At 45.6% G+C, this 19,676-nt stretch overlaps 2 protein-coding genes across 6 annotated transcripts in view; one reads left to right on the top strand and one right to left on the bottom strand.

Moving 5' to 3' along the window:
- LOC118223717 (FTS and Hook-interacting protein homolog) overlaps positions 1 to 10,924 on the bottom strand; it is a 34,419-nt gene extending 23,495 nt beyond the window's left edge. The window contains exon 1 of one of the 5 annotated variants that reach the window (XM_035410632.1): positions 10,581 to 10,924. The gene's annotated coding sequence lies outside the window, so the exon portion shown is untranslated. The other 4 variants (XM_035410633.1, XM_035410636.1, XM_035410635.1 and 1 more) reach the window with 4 other exon arrangements.
- A 602-nt stretch (positions 10,925 to 11,526) lies between these two features.
- cnga4 (cyclic nucleotide gated channel subunit alpha 4) lies at positions 11,527 to 18,211 on the top strand. Its single transcript, XM_035408302.1, has 6 exons — positions 11,527 to 11,973; positions 12,170 to 12,271; positions 12,546 to 12,652; positions 14,214 to 15,043; positions 15,833 to 15,998; positions 16,664 to 18,211. Exons 1-6 carry the CDS (start codon positions 11,849 to 11,851, stop codon positions 17,095 to 17,097), a joined length of 1,764 nt encoding a protein of 587 aa, XP_035264193.1. The 5' UTR covers positions 11,527 to 11,848; the 3' UTR covers positions 17,098 to 18,211.
- The last annotated feature ends 1,465 nt before the right edge of the window (positions 18,212 to 19,676 follow it).

Below are 19,676 nucleotides of genomic sequence, written 5' to 3'. Positions count from 1 at the left end.
GCGCGATTTTCAGCTGGCAGGTTCCCACAGGAGCGGAGGCAGCTAAAGCACCCTCCTCCTCCTCCTCCTCCTCCTCCTTCTAGCCAAGGCAGACATGAATCACTGGAAACGGAGCCACCGGCTTTCTCACCCCTGGCCCGGATACGCGTGTTCGCGCTCTAGGAAAAAATTCAGAATAACAGCGCGGTCTCGGCCGCCCGGGGAAGGCGAACGGTGACGGAACGAGTCGCGAACGCGCCGGACGGAGGAAGGCCACGTTTACACGCCTGGGGAGAGGCCTCGGAAAGCCCGGCGGACGCGCGGACCCGAGAACAAAACCGCGAGAGAGGGCCGCATCCTGTGGAAACCACGCACACTCCAGGCTCGTGACCCACTCCTTCTTCAGAGAGCCGTGCCCCACCCAATTAGCCAATGATATCAGCCACCCCCCCGCCTAAGGGAGGCTGCACAACAATGCCTCTCCCATATACACGGCTTACACTGAGTGAATACAATTCATGCGAGCACAGAAATTCCTAACCTTAAACACGCTGCACCCGCGACTACTACTCCGCCAAATAAAATGGCCGACCCGCACTACAGCGGCCTGGGAGATGTCTGGTTATTATCCCTCTCTCTCCTGGAACACAGGAGAGAAGGGAAGCGGTCCTGCGGTGGGGAGCCACGCCCTGGGACAGACAGAGTGAAGCAGGGCTGTAAGAGGGAGGAGCGCTGCCAACGCCGCAGGCGCGTGACTGACAGGCCCAAAGTACAGCACTGCGTTCGTACGCGCCCACACCCACCAATCACGTTCTCCCTGCACGTCCACTCTGTGAGCTCAGGACCGTGTCAGCGTTCATGCTTAACTCTGACTCATAATTCAATGCCAGCGTTAGGCCAGCAATTTAGTTTTTTTTTCCTTCGCAAACGGTCTGGGTGAGGTCAGTAATTCACCGGACTGAGTTCGTCACAAGCGTCAGAAAACGTGACGCTCGTTTATATTTGTCAAGATTGAGGAATGCGGACTGAATCTTGGCCCGCGTACAGTTGAATAAAGCTTGGAAACGGACTCGGACCTGCTTGGCCAGAGCAGGGAAGATTTCTGAGCCGAACTCGGCACGTTCTGTGCTAAGGATTCAATCACGTGTGCGTTACTCTTCATTAAAACTGGCCAGAGACTGCACTATCCCACAAACACGCACAAAGAAAAAAGGGGAGAGGTCAGGGTTGTCTTCCAGCTGTACTTGAGTACGTTCTTTCTCTCTCTCTCCCCTCTCTAGCTGGTGCTTGCAGCATTGCTTGTGCTCAGTAGGAGGAGGAAAATTGGTTATTAATATTCGAGTTTGGCTTTTTTTCATGTGCATTTTCTGTTTTATTAACGTATTTTCCGTTTACATTCTGTTGTTTTTTTCGAGTTGGGGCTAAGCAATTTTGTTTTGAATTGATTAATAAAACGGGGTCTTAAAAGTGAAAGTCTCTCCCTCTCACTCTCAGTTAAGATGGTCTATTAGAAAGTCTTTATTTTTACATAACGATGAAGTTTTATTTGCATTCGGTAAAGGAACATGAAAGGTCAAGCCTCTCTCTCTCTACCACCCAAAACATCACAGCAGGCAGCCTGCTCAGAGACCTTCTGTCTTTCATGTTCCATCATCCCTCTCTCTCTCTGACCTCTGACACAGAGCCACACAAAGACACCTTCATTGTTTTTCCACCAACACTGTGACACTTCAGTCAACACGGTACCTCTACCACCTACTGAACTCCTCTCCAAATTCTGTCACTCCTTCCATTGCCTCTGCGGTCTCAGTGACCCTCTGCTCCTTCTCTCCGACTCCTCTCTTGCTCAACTGCAGATTTCCCTCCAGCTCAGAGAAACGTGATTCCCGGGGCAGTTGATCTTATCCCCAGCACAAGCAGGCAAGCAGAAAGAGCTTGGCACACGAGCGTGACCTTCACCCCCGGTGGTCTGGGTACGGCCTGAGATCCCCCCCCACCCCCCAGTCGAGAGGGAAAGGGAAAGGGGAAAATGGCAATTGCTCACGGGATGGCCTTTCCAAGCGCGCACCACGCACCACGTTTGCAGAGCTGATGTTTACTGGAACTTTACTCTAGTACAGTATGTAGCGAGGGCCGATTGGACCATTGGGTATTTCTCCCCCATAAATGACCCGGCCCCCCTACGCCTCCCCAAACAACCGCAGTCACACAGAGCTCTGAAATCCCCTCGTCTCTCCAGCCGACTCTACAGCAGGGGAGAGTGCTGCTTCTGCGGACAGATGCTATGAATTTACCACGACAGTGGGTTAGGTTGGGTTTCTGTGCGTGCGTGTTCTGGGTGGGTGTGTGTGTGTGTATAGCTGCGTTTCCACCGCAGGAACTTTACCCTGGAACTAGGAACCTTTTGAGGAACTCAGTGCGTTTCGACAGCAGGAACTAGGGTCTAAATTAAGTTCCGGGGGCTTTATTTTACCCCCTCCTGCTCGGGGGGTTGTACTTTCCAAAAGTACTGGAACCTTTGGGGTGGGGCGCAAGCGCTGAAAATTTCTGATTGGTCGACAACTTGCAGTGTTTTATTTCAACCGCCATTTTTAAAAATCTGCAGCCGCAAACGGATTTATTTTCATAATAACTTGAAATCAAACTTGTATGTTATGCGGCGCAGTAGCCTACTTTTGGTTATAGCCTGCCAACGTCTTAGAATTATAACGTGTGCTCTTCTGTTCTTTTCTTGCTTTAGTATTCGTTTTTATAAAATGCTAAGCATTCGTGCTGGGACAGCATATTACGTACCAAAACATTCAAAAGGTTTAATTCGGTTGCTGAATATTTTCTTCCGGATTTTCCTTGTTAGCCCGTTGTAATTCAATCAAAACGTTTGATACAGTTATGTGAGGTATGCGGTAGTTATGCGTAATTTACATTGGTGATACAGTAAAAAGCAAACTGGAAATCACCTTCCGCACTTTTTGTCAGGGTAAAATAACAGGTTAATTCTAGTAATCGTCCCTTTTGCTTTTTCAGACTGCTGTAATTTTACTCTGCCATTCTTCAATTCCACAAAAAGACCAGGAAGACTATGGACTAATTTATGGTGCATGGTTCGCATCTGGAGGGCACACTTCGCTGCTCAGCTAGCAGAAACTTTGAAGGAAAGCAAACGGTGGCTGTACCACTGCTAATTTAAATTTTCACGCAAGTCCGAGTTTTCGTTCTATTCTTGTCATTTTGCGATTAGCCTATATGGAATTGACAATGAGAAAGTAATCAATTCAACAGCAAATTGTTTACGACATGTGCATGTTTTCTGCTGTTGTTGCCAGTTATTTGTGGAATGTGAATGCATTCTGTCGCCTCGGATGTCAAGACATGAAAGTGAATGTTCGCATAAAAACATAATGAATGTGTTTGAGAGGATATATAAAACAGTTACAATCTGACTATTGGCCTGTTATATCCTATTTGTTGCATAACAACGGTCCAAGTTCAACTACCAACGACAGTTTTGCTTGACAACGGTAAAATATGCCCAAACGGCTGCGGAATAATATTTCAATTTCAGGTGATTAAATCGATAAAAATCAATAAATACAAAAGTAACCATATATAGTCATTGTTGGTAATCCGTTGTATATAGGCTAAGTGGAATAAACCCCTCCGGGCTGTCCCGGTTATTAGAAAATAATGTAGGCTACTTCGGTGGTAGTATGGGGTTACAGAAGAAATCATAGGACAGATGGACCGACGACAACGTCGCTTTTTCATACGTCAGTGGGCTAATTTGCCTAATCATCGCGGGACTTTAGACCACGGTGGAAACGCAGACAACAATGGGCTGAAGGAACCTTCTAGTTCCTTGAAAAGTAGTTCCTGGGACTAAAAGTTCCGGGTACTTTTGGTGGAAACGCGGCTTATTTGTGTGTGTGCCTGTGTGTGTCAGAGCATCTATTCACTTCAGGGATTAAAAGCAAAGCATGGGATGCTGGGTGACTCATCCGGTTAAGGCATTGTTCTATTTGTAGTGAATACATAGGCACCCTGGTCCACATTCAAATCCAGACCCCTGTCAGTGTCGGCTGTGGCCGGTGGCCCCAGAGTTAGGGAGGGTTAAGTCGGCAGGCATCCACGTTTCATCGTTCTCCGGTGACCCCCGCTGGTTCACCGGGCTCCTGCAAGTCGATCGGGCTCGTGAAGCGACTTCCTCTGACTCATCTCGGTGCGAGCCCGAATTGTGAGCCGCGGTGTGGCAAGAAGCGGCAAGTAGTGCTTTAGACTTGTCCGTCTACGATCTGGTGTACGTTATCCTGTCCACGTTAGAGCATTAACGTGGGCGAGGGTTCGGTTCCCGCTGCACTTGCCGTTCCCAGCTGGGATGCACAGAGTCAACCCTGGGCTCTGAGGGGTGAGAAGGGGGGTTGGGGCAGCTGCCAGACCGACATCTACACAGAATCTTCAGCTCCTCTCCAGGAGAAAGCAGCTCTTCCACTCCTCACCCGCAATGTCCACAGACACGCATATTTAACTAGACAGGCCAGCACAGATTCAGCTAACCTAAGCTTGTGAAGTCCCAGAAGTAAGCCTGTACTGCGCATGCTGAGGACAAAACATTGGAGATCCCATTAAAATCAATGGGGAATATCAGACTTTTTAAGGCAAAATAAACTTCCCTGATAGTACTCCGAAACTCGGTTAACAATTGTTATGTTTCCTATAAAAAGCAGAATGAAAAAAATGCAAATATGTAATAAAAATGTACAAATATTTTTTTTAAGACTACCTGATCAAAACAGCCATTGTTTGACAAACAATGAAATTTATCACACAAAATAAAATGGACCGATGAGGTTTTCTTTGGTTGTTAAATCACCTGGATTTCTACATTTCTACATTCAATTCAATGGGCAGCAAAGTGCTTTTCCCCTCAACATGCGCAGCAGAAGCCCTTTCCCGTTACTTCCCAGGCTTCGCCGCCTGGCCCCTCCTACCCTCTCCGGTTCCTGTGTACGCTCTGTGGCGATGCCCCCTGGGTGCCAAGCGCTCGGTCTCGCTGCATGACATCACAGCGCTCTCCTCTGCTCAGAGCGGAGCGATCTAGAACTCTCCGGCTCTCTCTGGCACGGTCCTCCCCGTCTCCGTGCACGGCGGGTAACTGGAGCGCTCGCGGCCTGCGAGGCTGGGTCTGTGTGAATGCCACACCGGGCGCTGGGATGAACAACATCCAAGCGTGACAGTCGATAAACAAGCCGGATTATTCAGGGCAACCCCGAGTGCAACAGCGAAGGCAGATCAAAATGACACCGGATGAAAAGAAACCACAGCTAATTATCATTGGTCTTGGCAAATTTCTTCCATTTGTGTTGAACGTCAGGGTAGGGTTGGGCGATATGCTGCAACGATAATGGTAGAAAGCAGTGACAGTCGTCGCCACAATGTGGTGCGTTGCCTTTCTTTTCGTCTTTTGCCCTTCAATTATACCTGATGCGATGGTAAACAACGCATTTCTAGAAAACAACACGTCACCAATGTTATCTATTAGGGGACCATAAGAGAGCCAATCAGCTGCAAGGCCCTGCAGCTACCATGTGAGTGATAAAAACACATATGGAAGCTGTACAACCTCGCTGCTGATTGGCTGTCTTATCAACAACCAATAGACGGTTAATATACCCAATATAACGGTTGGTAAGGTTTCTTTTTCTCCGGAAGCATTTCACGAGGCCTCTGAAGCGTGGTTGTTTACTATAGCATCAGGAATAATAGGTATAATTACACCATGCGCAAAATAGTGGCAAAGACCATTACTGTATTCGATAATTATCACTGTGGTATGCTGCTCAGCCCTACCTCAGACTTCTCACTTCTAACAATAAAAACAATAATAATAACAATAACCATTGTCATAACTATACGGTACTATGATACAAAACAGGCCAAAATCTAAAAATTAAACGCATTCAAGAGCAGCAGAACCAGCAGCAAGCCGACAGACATACAGACAGGCGGACAGGCTGATCAGTCAGCAGGCACTGGTGATGATGTCATCAAAGGGATGTCAGAGGGAGCAGGGAGGCAAATCAGTTATTGGACAAATAAAACTGGGATTTCAGGACGCAATTAAGACGTGCATCTCACCCGATCGCGCCCCCCCAGGTTTCGGGGCTAAGCCTCCATAGCCGGCCAGCCAGCCGGCCTCTCAGGGGGGGCCTACGCACCACGGGACCACCCTCACAGGGTGCACGCTGACCCCTCCCAGCCCCGCCGCCGCTCCTGGAACGGGACAGCGACACAGCCTCGTTCACCCCGACGGGCGGGCTGGCAGGCCCGTACAGGCAGGCGGTGAGTCACTCTCCCCGGGCTTAGCGGCTGAAGGGCCAGCCGTGACGCGACCCGTCCGCGGGGGCGGAAAACCGGCCTCCACCTTAACCGCCGCCGTAATTAACGCGACCGCGCGCGATCTTTCGCTCGCTCACGGTACAAGAAAACGCACGCGCGGGCTCAACGGAAGAAGACACAGAGCTCCTTGCGTCGAGTTTGTGCTTGACCGGACAGACCGCGGGACAGCCATCGACCGGCGTGCTGCAGCCGCAGACGTTACGGCACCTCCACGGCTTCTCGGTGGATTAGAACAGGGTACGCTGCAGACAGTGTGGTTCAAAATGGCGGACTGTAGGCTGTAGCAGCGTGATGTGGCGTGATGTGGCAGGGAAGGACTGTCCTTATGTGCTCATTAAGCAGCCCCAGGTTAAAGGCGCACCTGGTAGCTGCTCACCCGGCTGTGTAATGACAGGCCAAGAGGCACACGCCCTGTTCCACCTACATGCTGCTGAGGAACGGCACATAACAGCACAACAAGACAGACGAAGAGCCAAAGTGGATACCGCACGGGCCAAGAAACCAACCGACCATAGTGCATAGACTATGGCAGCAGATTTCATATAAGGGGTCAAGTGCATTTATCTAGATTCACTAGGGTATGACTGAATCTACCAATGGGTATTATATAGCCTATGTGACAAAGATATGGTTTTCAAATAACCCTAACATAGAATGCAATTGATAAACATTCACAAGGTTATTGCAGGTATCCTACAACAAAGACATAACCCTCTCTGAGCCACCGCAGTCAGTAGCCAGGACTATCCCGCGTGGACAGTAAAAAGAAACGTACCATTATAATTAGACTAACAACCTTCCACACAGAACATCAGTAATACATTCTCAAGCCCATAAGCCAGAGCAAATGGCATCACAATGACCCTTCATTCTTAATCACCACAAACACACCATAAAGATGTGGGCCTAATTGTGGACCAATCAGCAGTTGAGCTATAAGTACTGCACTACTACACCCAGATAATTATGAATAGCCTGCACTAGTACACCCAGATAATTATGAATATCCTGCACTAGTACACCCAGATAATTATAATATGCCATGAATGCAAAGACAAATTAGACACTTTGCTGCCACCAGACACAGTTAATGAATTCAAAACTTGCTTCCTGCAGTGATTCAAGATTAGCGATAAGTGATAGATGATGTAGGATATTTTATCATATAGCCTATCAGTTCTCTCAAAAAAGGAGGAAAATCAAAGTAATGTTTTACAGTAATAGAATATGCTCCGCTTACAAGGCCCTGAGAGCTTGCATATAAAGTGTAAGGCACATTTACCTGTGCCCAAAAATGTCTCCAGCCTTTTTCAGCTTTTAAAACCTACAACAAAAAGATGAAACAAAGTTACAATCAGAACCATACAGCAAAATCACCCCGTGGAGATTCCACACTGCGACCTCGTCAATCAGAGAAGTGGGAAACCACCGCGGCAACACCCGGTTTTCATTCAGACGCATTCTTCACAGTCTTAAGAACCATCAAGCAGGGCTCAAAGTTCACCCTCTGAGATTCTGTAGTGGGGATCACGGCAGCAATTCAGAGGCTAACCTCCAAGACAAAGTTGTTGTAGTCCGAGTGGTTTTAATCATGAATATTGCAGAGTAACTTGTTTTTGGGATATAGATGGGCAGCTCTCCTTGGCCCTAGGTCTGCTTTGACTTGTAGTATTGCTGATAAAACACACTTCCAGGGCTGTTAATGTCCTTTCAACGATGATGCATCTAGCTTCCCTGGCATGAAGACAGTTGACTGCCTCACAGCACTGAAGCACCAGTGAACAGAAAGGGGGGGAACCTGCATCAATTCACACAATCATGTCAGGAGACTGGGACTTCAAGAACCCAAAACAGGTGTCACTGTAACATGTCAAAAGTGGTCGATCAGTTTTACTACAGGTCTGCCATAAACATTCCAAATGGGACACAGTGTTCCATCTCTCACCTTAGTGACAAGGTGGCTAAGAAACCATCCACCATTATTATTAAAGAGACATCCGGCCATGTGGCTTCCTCAGCAGATAAACCTGAAGGCTAGCATACTCTGACTCAAGTCAATGACTGACAGCACACAGAAGCTGAAGAGGTCGATGAAGTATCCCGTTCCCATGGTTACCACACACTGCTACTGGACAGAGAGAAAGCAAGGGAGCAAGTCTTTTTAATGCACTTATTGCTACAGAAAACAAAGAGGGACATGTCTTCCATCAATTCACACACTGAAGAGCACAAAGGGGGGAATAGGGGACATATCATTCAATCCACTCAGTGGTGTATCATAATAATAATAATAATAATTATTATTATTATTACTCTAAAAACAGTAACAATCATTTCATTGATTTATCAGACATCCTTAAAGAAACTAGCACAGCATATACTGTTCGGCAATATCCAGTTTTATAGCTTTATACTTACTGGAACAATTAAGGTCAAGTACCTTGGTCAAAAGTATAACAGCAGTGCTGCCTCTCCTTTAATTTAAATGTGCAACTCCAGCGCTAAGAACACACTCATAGGGCACAGAAAGAATATCTTCAACCCGCATACTGTGATGCAGGACAAACAGCCTTGATGGAGCAAGGGCTTGCTGTTTACTGGACAGCATCTAATTGATTTGAGTCCATCTGAAGAAGAATGTATGAGCTCTTAGACCGTTGGACAGTCGGAGTCTCACACACACAAAAAGGAGAGGTCACGGTTGTCTTCCACGGTTGTCTTCCCTTCCCCTCCCATTACGCCAGTACAAGCAATTCAAACACGGAAAGCACTTAAGTTAATTATTCGATTATCACAAAAGAAGCTATTGTACCATTTAATATTGAAGTCCACTGTTGGCCGATAACGAGATGAATGTTCCCACAGGGAACTATGTTAAAATACACTATATATTGTGACCATGACCTTTTCTGTTGCCAAAACAGGCACTGTAAGTCCCGTTCACACGAACATGTCAACCCTTTCAAGAGTCGTGAAACAAAGAGTTGAGAGGTAACTTGCCTAGCCAAGTACTAGCTAGCGACAGTCAAACTAATATACCGCAAGCTAGCTACAAGGCTATCTAAATTTGGCGTGTACATGGAGCAAATAACAGGTACCTAACGTTAAACGTTACGAGATCCCGACCAACAGCTAACCAACCAACCAAGTCTGATTCACCTAGTTTTAATAAAGGAGCAATCTATTAATATGGCAATGAAGAGTAGGAATGACTGGGACAAGTAACGATTTATGACCGTGTGTGGGGCACAAACACTTCCACGAATGAGGTTTGAAAACAAATGAAAACCACCACTGTACAACGCCGTAGCGCCAGCGGTGTGCCGATGATATGCCACAATGATTGAGACTACAATCAATCTAGGATATAAACTTATTTTATAATTTTTTTTATAAGTAGCTAACGATACGCGTCCGTCTTACAACTAATGTTACACTACTACGGTTATTTCTCGTGATGTTGCAACACAGACATGTTACCCAAGTCGTTATCAATTTCAAATCTGAAGAACATCGGCGATTTAACAATCTTCAACTCTCCATCTAGCTAGCTACGTTGCAAGTGCAATAAGCATAGCATAAAAATGCTAGATTTAACGTTACATGACGGTCAACGCTAACGTTATATTCCACATTAGCCAAGTTCAATGCTGTGTAGGCTTACGACGTGGGACATCGCTTATTAATGAATGCCTATCTATAAACATGCCCCCATAAAACGTTTTCTAGTTAGCTTGCTAACCATTTAGGTAGCATGCTAACAGTTCGCTACTATCACGAAAACCGCGAGTAAGCCAATAGGTTTCATACTAGACACATATTGTTTGCTAGCTAGCATAATGATTCGGCTAGTATTATATATGACTATAGAGCCACATAGGCAGCTGTCCTCATGCAATTTCGGTCGCTTTTACTGTTAATTAAATTATCAAGAGGCCATATAATCTACTCTAGCGCTAACGTTATGTGCATTTGATACATACATCACTGCATTCCAATACATGATTTAACTATACATTAAAAAATACACTCAGACAGTGTCTATGTTAACGCCAGGCAGGTCGTTAGCTGGCCATACAGCCATACTCACAATTTATGTAACGTTAACATTCAGCTAGCTAACGTTAACATTTGCCAACAGCCCAAATTCTAATGAGAATCGTCCGCATGATTGCTAACAGCTAACTGCTGCTAAGCTAGCTACTCACCTGGCAGATTTGCAGTGATGTTAGCTAACGTTAACTGGACAGCTAACGTTATTTTTAATTTCTTATCCCACTTGGTCGAGGACAGGGTTTTTCGCAAGCAAACATCAGTACAATTCCAAATTTGTTTTCTGGCGGATCTAAAAAAAAAAAAAAAAAGCCAGTCAATTAAACAATAGCCTACTGTTTCGTGTCCCCTCTGTCCTCTTTCCTATGATTAATCCAAATCTGGAATAACGTTTTTCTGAATTCAATCACTGTCTCTTTTCGCAGCCATCTTAACCAAATTCCTCACATACACCCTCACGCAAGTTACGCTGTGACGTCTTCTAGGAACCGCAGCACTACGCAGCCCGTCTGCGCCCCCTCTAGATGCGAACAGCGCAGAAAAGCAAACGATGACCTTGTTTACCTTTTTGGAAGGCCCATCCCTCAGCACTGGAGTATTTATTGTCTCAACTTAAACGTTTTGAATACCAAGTTACTCACGCAAGCAAAGCACTGTCTATAAGTCATTATTTAAAACTTACAAAATCAAGGCCTGCCGTTAAAGGCATGGATACCAAAATGAGGCCAAGTTACAACAAACATATTGGCTATCTCAGCTCACACAAATTAAACTAGCTATATTCCAAAGCAATGCTACCCTGTGCTTCCTAAATAATTTCAGGTAACTTGGCATTGTATTTTTCCATATTACCATCCAAAAAGAATGTGGTTATTCAAACTTTATGTTACATCAGTGGTTCTCAACTCAGGCCAGAAAGGGCCGGTGTGGGTGCAGGGTTTTGTTCCAACCAAGCAGTTACACACCTGATTCTACTAATCAACCTTTGGAGTCTTTACTAAGGACCTTGATTAGTAGAATCAGGTGTGTAACTGCTTGGTTGGAACAAAAGCCTGCACCCACACTGGCCCTTTCTGGCCTCGAGTTGAGAACCACTGTGTTACATAATCAGAGAGATGCTTATGAAATCCACAGGGGAGGCAAATGGCTCAAATCCTTGGAGGTTACCCCCACCCCCTTAACTGGATGGGTAGGAGAACCGCTGCCAAGGCGACAGGCAGCATCGGGTGCTCAGGTGTCGTTTCCATGCGGACAGCGTTATGTGACCAATAATCCGGTGCTGCTTCACACTAAGCACTGTGCTGGGGACTGTGTTGGGTGCTACAGGTGTAAAGTTTGATTTCTACATGAGGAGCTTTGTGGACCTGCTCCTCCAGGCATCAATGCTAGCAGTAAAGACATCTCATTAAAAGGACTATTCAGGATGAGTCGCTGGGTGGGGCTTTTACGCTGGCATCGCATGCAGAAGGAGAAGGAAGAGGATAAGAATGAGAAGACAGAGGGAGGAAATGACGGGAAAAAACCAACAGAGGCCAAACCCAAAATAAAGTGAGTGGAAATGAGGCCAGGACGGCTAACCTTTTTGATCTTAATCATAAATGTTTTCATGGGGGTTCTTAACATGCCTATTTCCCAGCATGAACACATTCAACGATATTATAGATCTGTTGGTCTATCAGTCTATGAATCTGCTCGTTCTGCTCATTCTGCCCCCCCCCCCCCCATCTCTCTCTCTCTCTCACAGCTGGAAGGATTGGGTTATTGACCCATCAAGTGAAGTTTATTTCACATGGCTACAGGTCATGGTCTTTCCTGTCCTTTACAACTGGGTGATCATCATATGCCGGTGAGACGATTCTTAAATAGGGATTACAGGGTCACAGAAATATTCTGAAACATGGGTGGTAAAAATGTCAGTGGGCTGTGCTAACACAGTCCGCTATGGAAACGTGGGTCGAGACCTGCTCCAATGCAGGATTAATTATCTGGTTGTCAAACAAGGTTTTGTACCAGGCGTGATGTCAAAGATTCTGTCATGGTTTGAAATTGCTTGCCATGGTTATAAATATGATAAAGTGGCAAGGAATCATCTAATTGTTTGCCTTGACCTTGCTGTTCAGGACTTGCTTCGATGCTATCGAGGAGAGTTATCTGGCACTTTGGCTCACCATTGATTACATATCAGACCTTCTCTATGTGGCAGATACTGTGATCAGGTTTCGTACGGGTAAGAACAATTATGCCGTGTTTCATATGTCATTGTTGCTTCAGAATTTAGCTACCTTCCCTCTAGTCCTTTATACAAAACAATATAAAACCATTGATCTGTACAAGTGATAGGTAATTCAGTAATTTGGGAAATATGTACAGGTGTTGATATGTAGTGTGTGTATAATACAGGCAAAAATTATTCACACTTTTGTTTTTTAAGCAAAAAGACTGACAAATTAATGGAAGAGCTGTATTTAAATTTAACATGGGTAAAATATTCCACTTTAATCCTCATTAATGTAATGTGCCTAGATAATACTTTCAAATAGCAAAATTATGTTTATAAAAAATACAGTGTCAAGAAGCAGTAGGCTACTTTGTGAACCCTACATTTGCAAGAATAACACCACTGACTTGTCTTCTAGAGTGGACTGCCCTCTTCAATTCAGACCACAAATTTCAGTAATATTGTGGCCAGTTAACAATTTCTTGGTTTATTTTGAAATATGATTGGGATCACTGAATAGCTGAAAGATCCTGTTTCAGTCAGGTTTGAGCTTCCTGGCAGGGGGAATCAGGTTTTTGGCAAAAATTTGTTGGTGCATGTTGGAGTTCATGATTTCACAATGAGCAGATGCAAAACCACGAACAGCGTCAAAGATCCGCCATATTTCCCCTTAGGTATGGCATCTTCCCTAAAATAAGCCTAATTTCTTTGTAATACCACTTCTTAAAAAAATTGAGTTTTATTTAAATATATAGGGATTAGAGCACGTGTGCGAGGGATTTCCAGTGTCACTCCTGAATAACAAGGCCCCAAAATGCCACTGGAAGAAAGGAGAAAAATCCCTAATCTGCCCCCGCCTCTTGTCATACTTCCCTTTCATGTTTCCTTGTGATGTACTTTGAAGGAATCAAGGAAAGGAAGCCAGGTAAAGAAACAAGGAAACATATTATTCCAACACAGATGTGGATTTTACGTGTGTTTAAATTTCGCAGCACAGTAGGAAGCCATACAACATCACAATTGCAATCCCCAAGACTGAGATTAATTTAAAAAGAAGCATGCTAATTCAGATTTGCTTTTGTTGGATATTTTATATAAAAACATAATTATCGGTCTGAATAATTGTGACACATCATTCTGGAAAAAATACTTGCTAAACTGAGCAATTCTATTAGTACAAGACAGTATAATTTTCCAATTTTTCAAGCTTACAATACAGCTAATTCCCTGTGTTATATAACTTCATACAGCCTTATTCGCTCATGTTAATCAAGGGTGTGAATATTTTTGGAGGGCCTTGCATAATTTTACTTGCCATATGCTATGAAAATTCAGGCGTGGTTAGATTGCAAAATCAGCCTTGGTCCTATCAGTCCCGAGTCTTCTGCAATGTCAGCTGGTATTTGTGGTTTCCTTTTAGTCAACAGCCAATTTAGGCCTTGGATAAAAGCTTTATGGGTTCTTTAGCCGATCAATACCATAAATGAAGCACTTAAGTGCTGAGACAAAACAAGAACCCGCAGCCACTGCGGCTCTCCGGGGCTGGAGACTTGACTCCGCTGCCTTGCAGGGTTCCTGGAGCAGGGCATCTTGGTGAAAGACCTGGCCCGCCTGAAGAAAAGTTACCTGCGCTCCTCGCGGTTCCGCTGGGACCTGGCCTCCCTCCTGCCGACGGACCTGCTGTACCTGCACTTTGGCATCCACTGCCCCCTGGTGCGCATCAACCGCTTCCTGCGCACGATGCGGCTCTCCGAGGCCTTCGACCGCATGGAGACGCGCACGTCCTACCCCAACACCTTCCGCATCTCCAAGCTCATGCTGTACATCTTCGTGCTCATCCACTGGAACGCCTGCCTGTACTTCGCGCTCTCCAAGTACATCGGCTTCGGGGCGGACCTCTGGGTGTACCCCAACATCTCCGACCCGGTCTTCGCCTCCGTGCGGCGCCAGTACTTCTACTGCTTCTGGTTCTCGGCGCAGATCTTCACCACGGTCGGGGACACGCCTCTGCCCGACCGGAAGGAGGAGTTCCTCTTCATGATCGCGGACCTGCTGATCGCCGTGCTGGCGTTCGCCTCCATCGTGGGCAACGTGGGCAACGTGATCACCAACCTGAGCGACCGCGACAAGTTCTTCTTCCCCAACCACGAGCTGGTCAAGGACTACCTGCGCAGCCACCGCATCAGCAAGGAGCTGCGGGGCCGCGTCAACAGCTGGTACCAGCACCTGCACATCAACAAGAAGATCACCCGGGAGAATGAGATCCTGCTGCAGCTGCCCGACACGCTGCGCACCGAGATCGCCGTCAGCGTGCACCTGCCCACCCTCTCCAAGGTCACCATTTTCCAGAACTGTGAGACCAGCCTGCTGGAGGAGCTGGTGCTGAAGCTCACGCCGCAGGTGAGGGGCGGGGCCGTGGGTGGGGTTTTTGCGGCAGGGCCAGTGAGCAGGACCAATGGGGGCAAGGCCAGTGGGCAGGACCAATGGAGGCAGGGCCAGTGGGGACTGGGCCAGTGGGTAGAACCAATGGGGGCAGGGCCAGTGGGCAGGCCCAGTGGGGACAGGGCCAGTGAGCTGGATCAATGGGGTCAGGGCGAGTGGGCAGGACCAATGGAGACAGAGTCAGTTAGCAGGACCAATGGAAGCAGGGCCAGTGGGGAGTGGGCCAGTGGGTAGGACCAATGCGGGCAGGGCCAGTGGGCAGGACCAGTGAGGACAGGGCCAGTGAGCAGGATCAATGGGGGGAGGGCCAGTGGGGGCAGGGCCAGTGGGCAGGGCCAATGGCAGCAGGGCCAGTGGGCAGGATCAATGGGGGCAGGGCCAGTGGGCAGGACCAATGGCCCAGACTCAGTGGCTGGAGTCATCATCTTTACTGCAAATCTGATGTCAACAAATGTGTGGTCCTGATCCCTTCATTGTAAAAAAGTTAAGTGTGTACAGGCAGTAACATAACTACCACAGATTTCAGCTCTCTGTACTGTAGGGGTACTGTCCTAGTACATATAGTGTAAGAAGTAACATTACTGCCTCTGCTCTATTTCTTCATCTAAGGCAAGTGTTTATTTCTGGTAGCATAGCTTGTACACAAGAAGTGCTGCATGTATACAGTCCTAAGTAGTATACGCTCAGCAAGAAACAGGTCTCTGTACTGCAGATGATAAACAGGAAGTAACAGCTTCCTGTATACAGGTGTACAGCCCAGGGGAGTACGTATGCAGGAAGGGGGACGTGGGGCATGAGATGTACATCATCAGAGAAGGAAAACTGGCTGTGGTAGCTGATGATGGAGTCACTCAGTTTGCTGTCCTTGGGGAGGGAACCTTCTTTGGTGAGATAAGCATTCTCAACATCAAAGGTAAAAAGAAAATCACTATTATTTATTTATTTATTTATTGACAGTTTTTCAGAGTGCATCGTTCAAAAACAATAACCCTTCACAAAAAGCTACATTTTAAAAAACAACCCTTCATTTTTTTGTGAAAGAGGAGCTTGGGGAAGGCTTTAAATATCAGCTTTGTAAACTGCAACAAGGAATCATTCTGAGTGTGTAATAATTGGTGCTTTGTACACACACTTTAAAAGATTAGAGAGTTTGTCCATTTACCTTGCATTTAATTAGTCGCAGTGGTGGAAGTTGCTTATTTGGCCCAGATTCAATTTTGTTCTTCACTGTGACTCACAAATAAATGCAAGTGTTCATTTAAAATGTATTTTTAAACAGGTTTGAGCAGTAAAGCATTCACCAGAACTGAACTTTCCTCACTGTGTGTGGGAAAAAAAAGCAAATACTTGCATTTATTTGAAAGTAAAATTCAAAGACAAAAAGTAATAGATTTCAGGCCTTTTTGGTATTTTCTAGATGAAACACCTCTTCTAAAATCTCCCTTAGGATAATAATGCAGGGTTTATTCCTGTGGGTTTATTCCACTTTACTATGTGCAGCTGGGAGCCTTTAGGATTTCATGGTTATACATCCTATTAAATGGCACCTGTTTGCTCCTCTTTTTGAACGAAACGCAGGGAACAAGTCGGGCAACCGGCGCACGGCCAACATCCGCAGCATCGGGCACTCTGACCTCTTCAGCCTGTCCAAGGAGGACCTGACGGACGTGCTGTCCGAGTTCCCGGCGGCCAAGCGGCTCCTGGAGGAGAAGGGCCGGCAGATCCTCACCAAGATGGGCATGCTGGAGGAGACGGCCGTGGTGGACGGGCCCGAGGAAGAGAAGAAGATGAAGAGGAAGGTGGACGTGTTGGAGAACAACCTCAACGCCCTGCACACCAAGCTGGCCCGGCTGATGGCCGAGCTGGAGTCCAGCGCCCATAAGATGCAGAGGAGGGTGGATCTGCTGGAGAAGGAGGCGGAGGTGTGGGAGTCCCCAGAGGACGGGGGGGAGGGAGGGGCGGCGGGAGCTGACGGGCAGAACGAGGCGGGAACGGCAGAGGACAGGAATTGAGGAGGAAAGGGGGTAGGGATGGAGGTGCCGGAGGGAAGAGAAAGGGAGCAGAGTGGGAACGAAGGAGAGGAGAAAGGAGTAGGAAAGGGTGAGAAGGGAGGCAGAGGGTTAGATGGAAGTTCGTCTCGGCAGGGTGGGGCTTCTCGGGAGGGGCCGAGCAGGGAACCAGGAAGGGATGAGGAAAGCAAAGGAGAGGCTGGGGGGAGCAATGGGCAGAAAGGAGAGGAAGAAAGAGGGGATGCAATGAGAAAGGAAGAGAAGACTAGCAAGAAAGAGGAAGACCCAAAAAACAAACATACACGGGACAAGGGAAAGCAAAAATGATAGAGAATAGAGAAGGAAAATGTCCACAGGTGGGCAAACTGCATAGCAAGAATGTGGGATGAAATGCAAGAAAAAAGGGAGATGATGGAGACATGGGGACAAGACAGGCATATTTAGAGAAACTGGAGCAAAGAGAAAGAAAAATATAAAGAACAGGAGAAACAGAGAGAGGCCAAGTGCTGAACACCAAATAGGATAAGAAAAGGATTAAAGGTGGATTTAATAGTTTTGTGTCATTTTACATATGAAACATATTAATAAAGTACAAAAATAAGAGGTCAAGTGGTTAATGTTGATTACATTTAGATTACATTTTGACAAGCAGTAAATCTCGTGAGGATGAACTTCACTGTCTATTCTCATAGTTTACCATTAGATGGCAGCAGATACGAACATAAGCTGTGAAATAATTTCACGGGCTAAAATGTGTTTTGCTTGTCAGATATTTATGATGTGTCCATTAATGATGATGTCATTAATATGAGTTATGCAGGCCGAATGTAATCAGGCCAGTGTAATGAAGGCCATAACAGATGGCTGGTTATGTACACAGGACACTATTTGGATGATCTGGACACTTGACTGAAGTTAATACATTTGGAAAAACAAAAGATATTCCAGCTGAACTTTGTGGTTTGCATCAACTTAATGACTGTTCCAATCTAGCAGGTTGATTGCTTCTGAGATTATGGTGGCTACATTTTCACACTGACAAGAATACTCTCTGTAATATTTTTGCAAATTGTAAATCATATTGGTTATGGGTGGAAGTAAACAACGAACACAGTTTCATATTTGTGTGCCTCTTTATGTAAAAGGTGTAAAGACAAGCAGGGGATTGGGGGTTGAGTAAGCTTTTACTCCAACATCACGGGTTTGCGCATGGTGTACAGTGTTTGACAGGGATGTTATCTTCCGTGACACGTCAGATTAAAACACAGAACAAACTGTGTCGTGATTAATATTACAAAAAACATCCTCAGTTAGATATCAGTTGTCTAGTTGTAATAAACAATAAGGTTTAATTAGAGTGAACATGCTGAGCTAGTCTTGTTGTAGTGGTGACCTAGATTGTTGATGAGAAATCAACCACAATGTGGGTTTATGCCAGTTTACTTCAAATGGAAACAAAAATGAACAACTAAAAATGCTCATTTCACCGCAGGTGAGAGTGGAAAAAAAACTGATATATGTAAGAATGCTCGGCTGCCTATTACAGAATTTACCTTTTAAGAATGAAAGAAGGAAAAAGGTCCTTTCAGTGCTCAGGTTTGTTCCTGTTGGTCTACCCCTACATTTAGCGCCTTCTTACAGAATGGAAGGTGCTTGAAGGTTACCAGTTGTATTTAGTCACACAGGTCCAGTTAAATTCAGTGAGTGATATGCCTGAATTCTCATCTACACTAACTGCCCTGTCAAACTCTGTATTCCTGTGGTCTGGTAAGGGAGAAATAGTCACTGGATCTTCGCAAAATGCACTACAATTATTACAACAATGACACAGCAAAGGCGCAACTGGCCATTCCAACTTAAGTGAAAAACCTCCTAAAATGCATGGTAAAAAATATTGGTAATATTATAGCGATTTATTATACAAGTCTATTTTCATTACCGATATTATCATTAGAAATGTGCTGACAAGTCTACAACGTATCAGGAAAGATGTTGGAAATTTTAGCATTTAAAGGTCATACGTGTATGCTTGTAATATATAATAATACAAAAATATATCATTTGGATTCATTTAAACCTAAAAACGGTGCACATTTCTTTGGAAAACTGATATACAAATGGTATCGCTTTAGTCTACAGCTATGTTCTATGAGATCAACCCTTAAGGATCAAGGCCTCATTGTTGTTTGCAAACCACTTATTACCCCAGTAATTTTTTTGCAAACAGTTATGTTTCCTGGGAAATAAAAGAGCAATAAAGTTAGTGATTGCTCAGTGGAGCCAAACTTTGTTAATGAATGCCTCCCGCAACCAGGGTTAGGCATGCAAAAAGGAACCATTAATGACCATTATCGTAATGTTATATGAAGTACTTCCTGTCCTTAATGTCAGTGTTACTGCACCAATGACCACTGTGTTGAAACAAAAACGAAGCGGTAACACACTTATCTATGTTAAATATCGATGTGGAAAGCATGGCCTAAGCAATATTGCAAACCTGAACTCCCCTGCGCACCCAACACAAAATGTGCTTTGATGGTAGATAATGCTCCTCCAGGCTAGAGGCACATCTACACCTGTGC

Source organism: Anguilla anguilla, chromosome 3 (assembly GCF_013347855.1).
Source record: "Anguilla anguilla isolate fAngAng1 chromosome 3, fAngAng1.pri, whole genome shotgun sequence".
NCBI classification, from domain to species: domain Eukaryota; kingdom Metazoa; phylum Chordata; class Actinopteri; order Anguilliformes; family Anguillidae; genus Anguilla; species Anguilla anguilla.
This window is presented reverse-complemented; position numbering and strand designations above follow the sequence as displayed.